At 49.1% G+C, this 16077-nt stretch overlaps 1 protein-coding gene across 1 annotated transcript in view; it reads left to right on the top strand.

Annotated features, from left to right (window-relative positions):
• The first annotated feature begins 1126 nt into the window (after positions 1-1126).
• The window catches only part of LOC122388172 (heparan sulfate 2-O-sulfotransferase pipe-like), a 20843-nt gene continuing 5892 nt past the window's right edge, over positions 1127-16077 (top strand). Inside the window, exons 1-3 of the mRNA XM_043379020.1 lie at positions 1127-2274; positions 10014-10171; positions 15461-15637. Coding sequence (XP_043234955.1) covers positions 1582-2274; positions 10014-10171; positions 15461-15637 — 1028 coding nt within the window. The 5' untranslated portion in view covers positions 1127-1581. The remainder of the gene's footprint in view (positions 2275-10013; positions 10172-15460; positions 15638-16077) is intronic.

Below are 16077 nucleotides of genomic sequence, written 5' to 3'. Positions count from 1 at the left end.
CCACACCATCCAAAGACCAAAGCTCCGAAGCTTCGACAGCCACGACGCCCGACAGACCTTGGCCAGGAGACAGGTTCATTAAGCACCTACGAACGCGGGTTAATTACAATGCTAATGTATTCATTCTTTGGAGTCAAAACGCGTAAACTGGCACCTTGACCGCCTCCCTGAGCGAAGGAAGAGAGTATTACTGGGTGGTCAATACTCATGCATAATCTAAGTTTCTTGAAGGTGCACCAAACATATATGACTGCTCATGCATGTTTCATGAGAACCCACTGTCGAAGAGTGCTGTTGCGTCACTGCTTTGTCTCTTGATTATTGTGAGCGTGTGCTTGCAACCTCCTGCAACGTGTAGGAAACTGTTTCGGGAATCCGAAACGAATGGGAATGTCGCCACGCGCGCGTTTAATTGTTGCACGTGGGAACGTCCGCATTCAGCTTTGCGCAAAGTTAAACTAATGACTTTCAGCAGGTTGTCGTTACCAAGACTTGCGAGTTTTCGATTAGATATTCGCCGATAAATAGGCCGATAGCGCTTACAATGCAGTGGAAAATCCCACGCGAAGTAATATCATTCATGCCCATGCATAACTCAAACCCATCTATAAATTACCCAAGGTCATATTCTGCCTCATTTAACATCCAGTCCCGCCTAAGCACCATGTTTGTCAAAGCATGACGCCCTTCCCCAGTTTCAGTGGGCTCACGGAAGTTGGTCCGTCTCCCACGCTAGCTCCAATCATAAATCACCGTCCCACCGCCCGTGACCGCACTCAGCTGTTTGTCTGAGGTCTGAGGGATTGATTCTGGGCAGGGGACACGTCCCCATAGACTGAGGAAGTCGGTAGGACGGCGGATTGTAAGCGGTTGACGGTGGACGCCGGACGTTGAGCGGTAGAAGGAAGACACCGGGCGGTGGAAGGTGGGCTGTCTACCGATGGTGGACGGCAGACGTTGAGCGGTGGACTACCTGTAGAGTGAGGGTGGTAGACGTTGGAAGGCGGATGGCAGGCGTTAGATGGTTGACCGATGGGCAACGGACAGTGGAGGATAGACGGTAGACGATGGACGGCGGACAATAGACGGTGGACGGCGGAGGGCGGAAATTCGATGTAGACGTCCGATTCCGATTCGGGCGCGCTGGGCGGCAGTCGGCAGAGGAGTGACGGCCGGCAGACAGCGGCCCCTTCCCGCCTCCGGCAGTGTCAGTGCAGCTCTCCGAGCCGGCCACACCACTCACACTTTCGCCACGGCGCCCTTGAGCGGACGGTCGGCTCGCGCAGCGCGCAGGCTGACCCATTTGTAGTGGCCACTCGGCGGTGCGCTCGGCCGCTCCGGCTCCGGGCCTGCTCTCCGCCTCTGCCTCTGACAGAGGAGGGGAGGTTCCTGCCGGCGCGCCCGCTCTTCCCCCGCGCCGTCTTTCAGTTCGCCGCCGAACGCCGCCACTCAGCCGCCTCTCCTGCTGCGGTGTGGGTCTCCCCAACACCGGCCGCGCCGTCGCCGCCGTCGTTGGCGACACCCGTCGTCGTCGACACACTTCCGTCGGCGCCGACGATCCGTGTCGGCTCCGACGCGACGATGGGCCGCCTCGTGGAGGCGCGGAGGCGGCCCGGTGGTGCGACGGCAGCTCTACACGTGCTGACGGTGCAGCGATGTGCCGCTGCGTTCGTTGTGGTTCTCTCATACGGCGCGCTGTTATGGGTGATGTATTCAGTGTGGTTGCGAGATGTGAACCCAGAGGAGGATTTACGTCCGGGTCCGGCTACTTTACCTGTGGACTATGAGATGTATCGGACTTCTGAACGCGCGCGGGCCGAGCGCAGGGCAACAGACAGTGCAGGGGCGCTGATTGAGGGATACAGTGCACAAACTGCGGACAGTGTGGGGTACGGAGGTGAGGGCGGGGGTGTTGTAAACTACAGAACGAGTGTGCGTGGCGAGGACGGTTTTAGGAGCGAGGGTGGTCATCTGACTAACTCCGACAACGGGGAGGATTTTGAGGACAACCTGGTAGAGTTTGAAAGCGACGGAGACGAAGAGGAAGCCTTTGAAGAAGAGGAGGACGAATTCGAGGATGATGAGGAGGACGAGGAAGATGAGGACACGGAGCCGCCCCCAAACCGACGTCTGCTGGTGTTTAACAGTGTTCCTCACACAGGTAGTGAGGTGATCACTCTGCTGCTGCGGTGGCTGTCCAAACAGAACGGATTCCAGTTCGCCCAGCTGAGGACGGAGGCTGCCAAGGAGGGACCGCTGGACTCGGCGGAACAGGTGAGTAACGGGGGATAAATCAGATATGAGATGTGATAACAGATAAGGTTTAGGGGACGTATTTAAGTTAAAGAGCTGGCAAGGAATTTTTATCTGCACTTGATGCTCTATTTTTTTTTCTTGAAAAGTCGATGAAGTTTCAGCCCATCCAAAAACTCAAGGAAATCAAGCACAGGTAGGATAAACCATGCCGAACAATAACATAGTATCCATTTGGATGGAGTCTTCAAAAACTTATTTAAAAAAAAAAACATGGGAAGGGATATAAGTCACTAGCGAACCAAGCAGTAGCCAAATAAAACACTCACAATGCAAAGACTGCAACGTAACGCACTCTCCTAAAGTAGACTGCATCTCATCACAGTCACTAACACTAAAACAAACACTATTGAGACTGCAATGCAGCATACCCTCTAACTGGTAACTGCATCTCATCACAAGTCACTAACACCAATACAAACAATACGGAGACTTCAATATAACATACCACTCTAACCAGTGACTGCATCTCATCACAAGCCACTAGCACCAATACAAACCAATACGGAGACTTCAATGCAGCCGCACCCTAGCTAGAGACTGCATCACAGGCCACTAACACCAAAACATCCCCAACGGGAGCGGCGTGACGTAAAGACGACAGGCATTCTGTCGTGACGTTCTGGCATCCGTAACGACCACGTCACGCGGCAGACTGCGTATGTAGGACTCTTTGATCTGGGCTGAGGCGTGAAGCAGGCATCCAATCATCCAAAACGGGCGCGCTCAGTGGTCGGATGCCTGGTGACGAGAGGCTGCGCCTTTCAATGCATGTGCACGTGATTACACTCAATAACTCGGGGTCGAAGAGTGCTGAAGGTGCGGGGATTTTGATGGCTCACGTAGCTCAGCTTTAGCCAATTGATGAATTGGGGCCGCGGCCTTTGGATGGATTTTTGACGAGAAGGTGCGCCAGGTCAGGTGGCCAGGTCGGTGGGCGGTTTTGATGACCGGGTCGCTAAGCTCTTCATTGTCTCGCAGATGGAGCGTGTGGTAATTAGTGCCAATTTGGACGGATGACCTAGTCCGGCTATTGTGCTGACCCTCGCGGTCAGCGACTGACTCTCACGGTGGTTCTGTGACCTTAACCACTCTTGTTTTATCTCGCGGCCGCTGAGTGAGAGGTCTGCTTCAGGTAGACATTACATCGCTACCGGTATTCAAAGTGCAATTACCTAACTGGTGCCTGTCATAAGTTCGAATCCGGCAACTTGACAACCTAAGTGTCTGGTGTCTATTTTTCGTAGGCATTTCTAACACCTGTATTTTTGGTATTCATTCCTCATTATTTTAGGTATTTGTGAATACCATAAATGCGTACGGCGCTGCTGTAGTGGGTCGTCGTCATTCGGTGCGGCAGTCTCAGCCACGGGCAGATAATTAGCTGTCGAAAGTGTGGCATGACGTAACCGGCGGCTCACGGTACTCTCCGCTCTCCGATCTTATCTGACGATGTTATTTAGTCTGGCTCGCGCCACATTGTGTCAAATAGTAATGGTCACGTAAGTACCTAATGGACACAAATTCTAACGCATTCCGGTGGCACAGCTTGTAGCATTAGAAAAGTGGTGTGTTTAGGTCTTGGAAACAATGCACATTTCAAACAAAATAGAGATTGAGAAATAAAGATTTGTTGATCTTCAATTGGCATTTGAAGTCTATGGCCGTTGCACTTTGATTACTTGTGCTTATAAGATTTAATAACGTTGCTGATCAAACGTTGAAAATACAGAAGGTTAAGCAAACTGCTACTCACAGGTATGGACCTTCATAGTTTCCAAAGATAAGAATCCTGACCTAAATGAATCTAAACAGTTTCAGCGCTGGACTGACGTTATCTAAACCAACTGTCCATCACGATCCACGCATGGGGCAATGATTACTATTTGGTACGCAAACATGCAGATAAATAGGTCACAAAGAGACTTCAAAAAATGATAGACCTTGTATCGATCACAACGGATGGCGCATTTATCAAGGACGCGAGAGAGAAAAAAAGGAGAGCGATCAAAGCTGTCTTCCCTTTTCCATACCACAAAGGGAACGTTATCTGAATCTAACCACAGCCACCACTTTGAAGGCCGAGTGGCGAGTTTAGTATGTCCTTTGTCTTTTTTCCGGATTCCTACGACCATATGTGACCGTCCTTACTAATACTAGAGTCACACTACTGATTCTGACCGGCTGAAAAATGAAAACAGATGGGTGTTATCCTCGCTTCACGCCGACTGCCCGCCTGTGATGGATGAGACCGGAATGAGACCTCCGACTGCGCTGCGAATCTGAACATATACATCACAGGAGTGTTCAGGGTTACAGGGACCGAGTGAGGCCCTGACTGAGTCTGACGGCTGAGAGAGAGAGGCTGCAGAGAGAAACAACGCGGTCACCCTCACTGCAGTCGAGCTCGATGTTTAATTTTTCAATGGTTCACCTCTCCTCTTTCATTCTGCCTTTCTTCACTCTTTATCCTACCCCTCTTTCTCTCTCTTTCTCTCTCTCTCTCTCTCTCTCTCTCTCTCTTCTCTATCCTCTGTCTTTCATTTTTCTCTCTACTCTCTCTCTTCACTCTCTCCTTCTCTCTCTCTACTTCTCTCTCTCTCTCTCTCTCTCTCTCTCTCTCTCTCTCTCTCTCTCTCTCTATCTATCACTCTCTCTCTCCCTTCCAAACACCACCACACCCGATCATCACCCTTCACCAATCGGCTCGGGGACCAGTTGCTTGCCAGCTAATCTGCTCAACACGACCAATGGATAGATAACTTTCGTGGCGTGAAAGTAGTCAGACCCAGATGCTGAGGCTGATGCCCTGCATATGGAGTGGAGAAGAAGTTTTTGCTCTATTTATGGAACGATGATAATGGTAATGGTGATGAGAATGTGAAGAACATGCTCATGATAAAAGAAAACTGTAATCTTTATAGTAACGACAAGTACTGTATGTAGTGCCTACTAACGCGATTCATATCAAACCGCTTTCTAGAGGATGTAATAGGGAGTGGGACAGTATCCTGGTCGGCATCTACAAAGTGATGCTGTGTGAAAGACGGACGTACTTCTTCTGGAGCGAATTTCGCCGGGCCGTTAGACCGCAAAAACCACAAGCAAGACACAAGTGCAGGTGCAAAAAGGACGCTCCGGCAAAACATGTAAAACAGTTACTTGCCTGAAAAGGAAAGATAGAAGCAAGGTGCTAGCATTTACAGCTCATTGCTTTCTCTTAACACTTTAACCGTCTATCGCTATGAATTGTATCTTATTCTCAATGCTATCGGTTTCCACCAGCCTGTCAAGGTTTGCTCAGGCTTAACCATCAAATTAATCGCCCCAAATCTCCACAGACTCACGTTGAACCGTTTGCTGGATATCCCATACGTCAGCACCGCATTGAGGCCCTTTCAGCAGCGCCGTATCCGTGCTCAGTAGTGGCCATATGCTGTCGGTAGTTTCCCCGCTCGGTGCTCTGTTGGCAGCCGAGGCAGGGACGGGAGATATGTAGCTGTCATCTCACGCAGGCTGCCTGTGTATGCACCAGCTGTTGGAGTGTTCATTGTTCGGGCACACCGCAGGGGCAGGGCGTCTCTCCTTCTCTCTCTCTCTCTCTCTCTCTCTCTCTCTCTCTCTCTCTCTCTCTCTCTCTCTCTCTCTCTCTCTCTCTCTCTCTCTCTCTCTCTCTCTCTCTCTCTCTCTCTCTCTCTCTCTCTCTCTCTCTCTCTCTCTCTCTCTCTCTCTTTCTCTCTCTCTCTCCTTTCCAACCAGCCCACTCTCTCTATACAGAGCTATGGGCCTCAGGTGTTGGAGCGAATCGTTATTGCCTAATTTAGATAGCGGGAAGATATCGGACAGACTTGTCTTGCTGTCGTTAATCTCACAGGGATGCTAATTGTAAAACGTTTCAGTAATTCGAGTCTGGCAGGAAACATGAGTAACATAATCGAAACATTTACGAAAAATTAATGAAAATTTAAGATTTTACTAAAACATTCGAGTAAAATCTCTCCACTCCCATTCTCTCCTGAGGCAGCTCCAGTGCGCGATCATTACCGACCACACATTGCAGCTGCCTACAGCGGTCGATGTGGCCCCGTTTTCCCGTACCATATGTCTCCCCCGCACGCGTCTATTGTGGCAGCAGCTGTCGGCTGCAGGCATGGCTTGGAAAATGATATCAATGTAATTGGTGGAGAGTTCCTATGCACGTAGGGATAGTGACAGGTGTAATTTCACCTCAAGATGAATATTCGAGAACTGATCACGACCTGCCGGAATAAACATTAGTTTCTGAATGTCGTTCAGTTGTAAAACGATTATTTACCGGAATAATATTATTCATTTATTTGTCTATTTTGCAACCGACAGGGTGGACCTAGAAACTAAAATATACCTGAAAAGAAGTGTAAGCCACAAACATTCTTCCGTTATATGGGCAGCACTTACCTATAAAAGCTACACGAGTATTCGCTATTCACTTTTAATCTGAGTTAGGGACAGCCTACTGTGAAGTGCTATTTGCTAACATGATTTCACAAACTGACCAAACGAGATGATGAAGCGCGCCATCCATGACAATTTCGTTACGCTACCGTCCTTGAGACATGTCTCGGTGCGATGTTACGCAGGGACGTTACGGGCATCACGCAGGAATTTCGCCGAGGGCGTGGTCTGTCGTGACACAATCAGGCGTCAAAAGTCCAGCAGACATTCCATCATAGTAACGGCGTCGGACCGTCCACTTTGTGTTACTCAACAGTCAACATGTGGGAAGCCATCGGATTTTACACGGCCGACAGGCTACCAACCCCTTCCCTAGTATCATCCAATGCGTAACTACTCACTTGTAGCTTGCATATAAACATGCACTGTAAATACAACAAGTGTGCATGATCAGGAAGTCAGTTATGTGCTTTTGCGTGCATCTGCTCACGGTACGGGCACAGGCGGCAGCGGCGCTACTAGTTCAGTCGAGCGTAAAAACAGCAGCGAAAGTGGCTCACCTGACCAGCTAACAGCGTACGAGTCGAGTTGGAAAACAAGAAGGGTGGGCGTGCCTGCCTGGCTGTCTGTGTGTATGTGAGCTGTTTGTCCGGCTGCTTTCATTCATCCCTTAGTTCCGCCCTGATGCGTGAGGCAGAATAGTAGGTAGCAGGCAACACAGCCGGTTACGACTTGTGGCATGCTAAGCCTACTTATCTGAAGACGAGACGACGCCAAGTTATTATCAGCTGGGAACAAAAATAGATATAAATCACTAGGGAATTGAAAATCACAGTCTTTTTAGCAAATGTGACAAAGCGGCAAGCTAAACACAAAGAGAGCGTTTTGCTGAGCTAGCGTGACAGCGTCATGGCATTGAACACTGAACAGGCAACCTCTCCCCCATCATTACACAAAAAGGTGCTAAATAAGAAAATCTCAGTCTCATTCAGGATAATGAACACCATTGTAACATGGTGTGCGTTCAGGCAGGCGTAACAAATAACAGTCGACATAACATGGCATTGACACCTTTTCCCGTCTGTCATGGTGAGAAATACAAGGTATTATTTGTCTGAGAGGTAGTATAAAATGGATATCAGTGGTCTGTAAGTACGTCTTCAGTGATTGCAAATATGAATGGGAGCAGTCGCATTTATAGACAGCAGACGCCAGCAGGATGCAGATGAGACTCTTTCTAACTCCCGTGGATTTAGTTATGCGAATGGTGCAGTGACAACTGGCATATGCATTGTGCAGCATGTTATGCGAGTGGTTAATATCTGAGCATCCACACTGACACCTATTCGTGGACTGGGTCTGTCCTTGACAGCACATGCTACACATGCTACTCCCCAATTTGGTGGACCGTCAAAGCTCCGGCAGACGACCCCAAGGTCCGGCCGCGCCGCGGGCGGAGTCGCTCCATCTTCGCTCCGACGAGTACACAGTATTTGGATCATCTTATAACGGCCTCGGCGGTCACTTGGTGCATTTGATCACGTACTCTGGCCACTTATCGCTGTAACTGCGTTCTACCACGGTCGGTGATGTTATCATATCGTGTTTGCTAGGCGTGGGCCATCTGAACGTAGGTATGGTATTAGATCGCAATTTTTTTTCTTCTTCTGGTTTTCGATGAGTGTATGATGTTCTCTGGGCCCAAGACCATGATGAAACGTTCCTAAAAAATGCAGTTTTTTATATTTGCAACGGGATATTTTGATGGCAGTGTAAGAATAACAAATTATAAGACGTTTGCTTTGTTTTGTGATTGGGAGACTTTTATGACGGCACTATTGACAAAAAAAGATAATATTATCCCAAACTTCATCTGTTTGATGTCTCCTTGATATATTTATCCACGTTCTCAAACAACCAATTCCCTTTTTATTTTTCCATCCACATATTTTCCGTTCTACATTCATTCCATACGTGCTGTTCCAGCTTCTAACTTTATTCCTGCTCACTTTCTAACTCCCCCATCCACCTAGCCTTGCCTCACCCCGCCCCGCCCTGACCGGTCACTCCCACCCACGTTCCTGGGAAGGACTACTGTCCAGTTCAGCCCACGGGGACCGGTCAGGGAGCCACTATACCGCGTGCCGAGCCCGCAGCCGGCGGCGTGGCGCACCAGTTTCACTTTCGTCAGACTGACGGCCGCCGCCGTGGGCCCCGTGATCAAGTTCGGGTGTGGGAAGTGCGCGTGCGCCGCTACGGGACGTCGGTACGGGTCGCCGGAAGGGGATACCGTAATGTGAGAGACTATTAGGTACACAGTGCTGCATGATTGTGAGAAATACTAACGATGTGTGCGGAGTGATAAAGGAAAGGCCGTCATGCTAGTGTACTTACCTATGGTAAGGGGAAGTGGATCAGTCAATGATGTGAAATATTACATCAGAGAACAGGTTAACGACCGCTCTATTGTCTAGCATCCATATGTTAATCATCAGTCAATCTGATAACCACACACATGGCAAAATATGCAAGTATATATCTGAACAATCAATCTTTTACCTGTCAAACCCATACCAAGGACAGACAGAAAATATCCATTACATTTCAGAAACTCGGCAAGCTTGCCGCACATTCCTCCATCTAAGGCTCTCTTACGCCGGTCCGTGGGCTTTGAAACGGGACTGGAACTCCCGGCATGTGAGATATTGTCTGGCTACTGGTTCGGCCACCGGAGCTATATATTCCGGACACCAGTCGAGATTCCGGCAGTGCTGGACTAACTGTAACAAAGGGTTCGAGTTTCTCTCATTGTATGTACTGTCCAGGCGGCATTGCTGGGTGGATGTTAGCCAATGTAGAAGTTGAAACGGAAAATGTCCCGAGAGGACAATGCCTAACCGGCCGTGTTCCGTCTCGATGTCAGTTTCCAGCTGGCAGTTGGTGACATTGAACCAGTAGTGTATGGTTTGCTTTTGGTTAGTCAGCCCTACATGACCAAATATGTCTGAAGCTTTTCCTTTATTTTTGTTTCACCGTTATTTTACCCTTGATTTTACCTCGTTTTGTATTTTCGTGAACCTTTTTTATTTCTAATTTCCGTCTCACCCTCATCACGATCAACGCTCCTGAACATATCTCTTCAGTTTATACGCTGTGTCTCAAACACATGTTCTCGAACTCCGTCCTTCCTCCAAACCACTATTCTTACCCCCTCTCCGCTCCCCTACTCACCGTTCTCACCACTCTCCATCCCATCTCCTCCACAGAAGCGGCTGGTACAGAAGATGGCCTCCCTGTCTGACACCGGAGCGGACGGAGCCTGCGTCTCCCACTCCGCCTACATCATGGACTTTGTGGAGCACGGAGCCTCCCTGCCGCTCCGGTTCAGCATGATCCGGGATCCCATCGACAGGATCATGGCAAGGTCAGTGATCCAGAGCGCGTAACTTAGGATTATAAACTTCATTGTGTTTGAAATTTCTTCCATCTTTCGTTTATTTTGGTTGCGTGTCAGTATAGAGCGTAAAATGCAAGGAAGACATAAGAGATGCTTCCCTTATTCCCTGCATTGTCACATGATCGCTCAATGTTGATGAGCGAAACAAGGCCACTGGAAAATCGACAGTAATCTCGAGTCGTTAGTAACGCAATTGGAATGGATTGCTTGTGTGCACCGCCATGTCATTGCCACGATAAACATGTCCTTCCTGTTCTCTGATGGTTAAGCGCTCAATTATTCCGCAATGACAGGAACGGGAGACGGTACCGGGTCATACCGAGGTGAACAGTAGTGCAATATGCACCATTAACTTTCATCTGAGCAATTATGCAGGGCATTAATCCTAACGTTACGCCATTATGAAACTAATTCAGCCGTCAGCCTCAGCTTCCGTTCAGGTGTTTAGGAAATTTCCAGTCATTATATAAGGCATGTTTTCATGCGGATGTGGCCAAATCAAGGTGTGAGTTTAGTCTAAGACGGTGATTTGAGTTTAACATTCGTGTGAAAAGGCATGCTGGTGTAATTAAGACAGCATCATCCTGTCAAGTTCAATTGAAGTCGGTGCACTGAAGAAAACCTTCTCCCTTACCTATATTGGCGTTCGCGACGAGTGGGTATATTATGAGTTATGACACATTTGTAAAAAAAAAAATGGTTATCGAATGCATCACAACATTTCCGTCCAAAACAATTTGACATGAAATATGATCCATCAACCGCGCGTGTCGGCTCTATCACCAGACATCAGCGACCATGAGCGATTACAAATCAAAACTGACTCTCATCTAGTGATTTATGACATACCTACCGATTTCAGAGCCATCTCGCTTCCACCATTTAGTATCTGCTGACAGGACTCCCACCGCTCCCAGATATCTATGGAGTTGGTCGATTTAGATCTTATCCACTGAGGTCATCTCAGCGATCTCTATCGTTCGATGTTGGACGGTTTGAACATATTTGTTCATTTATCATACGAAAGTGAAGCCTACACTCGTTTTCACTCTGCATTCCGCAGAAGGCTTCGTCAAATCAGAGATCTGGTAAGAGGCTTTGGAAGTTTTAGAATATGTAAATCGTTGATTTGTTTTACTGACCATCGTTTAAAGGTAGTGTGCCACCTTTGAAAGATTTCCCATTTTATTTTTCCTAGGATAAGAAGCTTCTGTTTTTACCTAATATCGCAAAAAAAAATCAAAAATGGGCCTGGAATAGTGCCTTTTTCGCCTAAAAGTTTATCGGTTTTTAGATATGTATAACAACTGTAGTGGGCTCACCTGCAAACAGGCGTCGGGCAACAATCGCGAATGCGGCGCACTTGTGACAATAAGCAAAGGTCATTATAGTGTTACGACCATACGACGTACGGGAATGAGTTATCAGCTGTCTAATCGTAGACAACACAATGTCGAGCCTTAAACTGTAAGCCCGTATTGGTATTGTTTCTTTTATTTGGCTGTCGAACATTATTTATGGTTTGAAATATGATTTTATGTAAAATAATTGATATGAAAAAGCCGTCTTATAAGTTATGACCCCATTTCACCACACGTAAGTGGCAGAAATGACAATGATCAGCTGACGCATTTTTCTTGGCCGAAGTCAGAGCGCGCGGCCCGACGCACCACGCGTATTTGGAAATTCCGACCTCGACGAGCATCAGAAGCCAACTAACAGGCGTGTTCGAAACCGCAGGAGCTGATGATGAACGGGTTTATCGAAACTTGATTGGATGAGCATTAGGGTGTGTCATCAGTAACAGAACCAAATGCCGTTAAGAAATTCCTTGGCACTGAGACCTGCAAACACACGGCATAGCAACCGTTTTTGCAAAAAAATAAAATTCGTGCGGCGCCAGCCGTTCAAAGTTTTGGCGCCCGGCGTTGCAGTCTCCAATGCTGAGCGTCACCCAGCACTGCGAGTAACACCAAGTATTGCAGCAGGTAATAATGCAAAATAACTACCGCTGAAAATGATGCTTTTGAGCGCTTCTAAGGCTGATTGTTGCAAAAAGCATGTCATTAGAGTGTCCAATTACTGTTTTATTGTGCTCAATGAATTAAGTCGAGCAATGCTACTGAAACTAAAGAAAAAACTGCCCGATTTTGAGAAGCGGGCGGGGTGGAACTGGAGGCGGAGACGGGAAGTGACTCAGATTCGTCTTCTGAAAACACCGACTCCATGGCATCCTCTGGGCGGTGCTTCTTCTTCTTCTTCTTCTTCAGCATGTCATCTCGTGTGACCCGGCCCGTCTCCACCAGGATGTCCCGGATGAGCCCAGCCTCGGTGGAAAGGATCTCCCTCAGCGTCGGCAAAGGGCCCCACGGGCGGGTCCGTGGCCCCTGGTAGGCGGGGTAGTAGACCAACAGGTGTTTGGCCGAGTCCGGTTCGTCGCAACGGACTTTCTCGTCAGACTCGGCCGGACCGAGTCGGAATCGGGTGTCTCCGGTGAGTGGGGAGCAGCTCACGCGGAGCTGTGCCACTGTGATCGACGCTCGGCGGTCCAGTTCTCTCTCCGTGGCCCAGAGCGCCACATCGTCCGCATTCGCAGATGTGTACCTCCAGTTCCCGAGCCGCAGTTATAGCCGGTCATACGAGCCTGCAGGGTTAGCGTCCGATGGCTGCGTTGGTCCTTCAGGAAGACAGCCTCCTGCTGAGTGACTCAGTGGGCGATGAGACTTGTGCACCTGCTCTGAGAGTTGCATTTGCATTTGGCGATATCCAGGAGTTGTTGAATTATGCAGTGGCGGCGCTTTGTTCCTTCCTGTGTCTCTGGTGTTTTGTTCAGAAGTCTGTAGGGCTGTCTGTAGGGCTTATAGCAGTCCCTTTTGATCACTTTCGTCGTGTGTTTTACATAGATCGCGAACAGGGATTCCTTCATTAGTTCAGAGTTGCCTTGTCCTTTTTTCGCCACGGCCCTAAATGCACTATTTGTTTGATTTCTTCTTTGAGCACTCAGCCACCTGACATAACTGAAGGCCTCTGCTTTAGTCAGCAGTCGCTGTTGGGACAAAAGTGCCGGCTGTCCTATCACGAAATGTTTTGTACGCGGCCGTGTCACTTTCGGCAGGGCCCTATGCTATCCGGATCATAATTCACGAGGCGAAAAAAACGTAGCTGATTAGGAAATGCCCATACGACAATTATAGCACGACACAGGGAACCAGCAAAGCGCCGCCACTGCATAATTCAACAACTCCTGGATATCGCGAAATGCAAATGCAACTCTCAGAGCAGGTGCACAAGTCTCATCGCCCACTGAGTCACTCAGCAGGAGGCTGTCTTCCTGAAGGACCAACGCAGCCATCGGACGCTAACCCTGCAGGCTCGTATGACCGGCTATAACTGCGGCTCGGGAACTGGAGGTACACATCTGCGAATGCGGACGATGTGGCGCTCTGGGCCACGGAGAGAGAACTGGACCGCCGAGCGTCGATCACAGTGGCACAGCTCCGCGTGAGCTGCTCCCCACTCACCGGAGACACCCGATTCCGACTCGGTCCGGCCGAGTCTGACGAGAAAGTCCGTTGCGACGAACCGGACTCGGCCAAACACCTGTTGGTCGACTACCCCGCCTACCAGGGGCCACGGACCCGCCCGTGGGGCCCTTTGCCGACGCAGCCTCCGGGACATCCTGGTGGAGACGGGCCGGGCCACACGAGATGACATGCTGAAGAAGAAGAAGAAGAAGAAGCACCGCCCAGAGGATGCCACGGAGTCGGTGTTTTCAGAAGACGCATCTGAGTCACTTCCCGTCTCCGCCTCCACCCCGCCCGCTTCTCAAAATCGGGCAGCTTCTTCTTTAGTTTCAGAAGCCATGCTCGATTTAATTCATTGAGCACAATAAAAAGAATAAATGGACACTCTAAGGACATGCTTTTTTGCAACAATCAGCCTTAGAAGCGCTCAAAAGCATCATTTTCAGCGGCAGTTATTTTGCATTATTACCTCCTACAATACTTGGTGTTACTCGCAGTGCTGGGTGACGCTCAGCATTGGAGACTGCAACGCCGGGCGCCAAAACTTTGAACGGCTGGCGCCGCACGAATTTTAATTTTGGTGGACTCGGATATGGATGAAAATTCATTATTGATCAATGTGCCAAGGAAAAACCTTACGGCGTTTGATTCTGCGAGAATCACCCCCTCGATGACACACCCTAATGAGCATATCGGTAATAGCGATTTCAGTGTGTGCATTTATTGTTCATAGTGGTGTGAAATGTGGTTGGGGTACGACCGACAACCCGTCGGGGCGAATTTCGCACTGGGGTACTCAAAATTTGAAGAATTTAAGCCGTTTCCATGAGTTTTGAAGGTATGGATAAGTTCTAAAAATCCGGTTCTCCTTATCTGGGCCATTAACTCCATACGGTCCAAGAAAGCTGGCACACTACCTTTAACTCACGGCTAAGAGCCATCCGTGTATCCAATACGGAACCGTGGTTTGGGAAAGGTCCGACCGCGGCCAAGACCGCGGCTATGTGACAAACAATAGCTTTCTCCCTCTGACCACATGTTTTCAATTGGTCTGCGGCTGGTAAGCGCTGGGCTGTGGTTTGAGTTGAGGATCCAGGCTGGTAAAAACGAGAATGGGACGTTAGAATAGACGGCCAGTGTATGGAGCCTGAGAGCTGAAACTAAAAATTAAAATATGGGATGGGCAAAACAACGGTACTGCAGCTCACCAGATCACACCACTTTTCCCGATAATAACAGAAAATGGTGCAAATATATAGGAACTGGTCTTAACAGAACCAAGAGAATATGTCATAAAATCAAGGCCAATAACAACTAAAAATCAAGCGAACTGGATCTGTCACGCCAGCGTGATGACAATATACTAATCAGAGCCGGGAATCCTCACCCTAACCGATGTCACGACCTCGAGGGCACCACTAAACCGCGACTTCATAGCCAGAACCACAGCCACGCCATCCAGCGGCCAATTACACACCACAATGGTGGCCTCCACAGCTACAGAGTCTCCAGTGTGTTCCGGTGCCGGAGGCTCGGCGTAACTGTGACCTCTGTGACCTCGATCTGACCTCACACTGGCCTCACACTGACCCGGCGCCGACCCTACGCAGACTCAAATCCGGCCGCCTGTCATCTCCCGTCATGTCTCATCGCCGGCTGTTTCTGAATCTCGTCAAGTGTCATCGCATGTCTCCGAGTGTCATCCCTGACCTCTGACCTCCCGTGACCCCAGGTTCACCCATGACCGCGTGCTGGGGGGCTATTCGCCTCCTCCATCTGCCGCCCCCGGCTGGTCACTAACACTGGAGGAGTGTCTCAAGACGTCGGGTACCGAGTGTACCTATCTCAATGGCCACCAGTACCCCGAGCTGACGGTTCCGTTCTTTTGCGGCCACCACGCCGAGTGCACGTGAGTACCGACAAAGGAGGGATGGGGACGGTGGGGTGGGGTAACTAATGGTAGCATCGGTGAAAGTGATGTGGAATAGGTGGATGAAATGAAAGGAGTTAAGTGCCGGGATGCATAGGATTTCCATTAATAGCAGCTACTTCGTTTGTTTTAATTTTCACATTCTTAAACATGAAATGCCATGCAAATTGACCTAGCACCTTTAGGCTAATTGCAGATAGGTATTGTCGGCAATTAGTGGCTAGGCAAATCGAGGTGCTCATAAAGCAATTGATGATTACCACCAATCAACGATTGATTTCTGATGCCGATGTCAGATACTGGAGACGCGACTGGCTGCACAAATCGTGCAATTGGGTGCCAACTGTCATAGTTGACCCTTTCAATTAATTGCAGATGCACATCTATCAGCTAGTGTGCTAATTAATCGCATTCGCTGT

This window comes from Amphibalanus amphitrite, unplaced genomic scaffold, assembly GCF_019059575.1.
Source record: "Amphibalanus amphitrite isolate SeventyFive unplaced genomic scaffold, NRLGWU_Aamphi_draft 000311F_arrow, whole genome shotgun sequence".
Lineage (NCBI taxonomy): Eukaryota > Metazoa > Arthropoda > Thecostraca > Balanomorpha > Balanidae > Amphibalanus > Amphibalanus amphitrite.
Note: the sequence above shows the minus strand (reverse complement) of the source record. Positions and strands in the feature narration are given on the sequence as shown.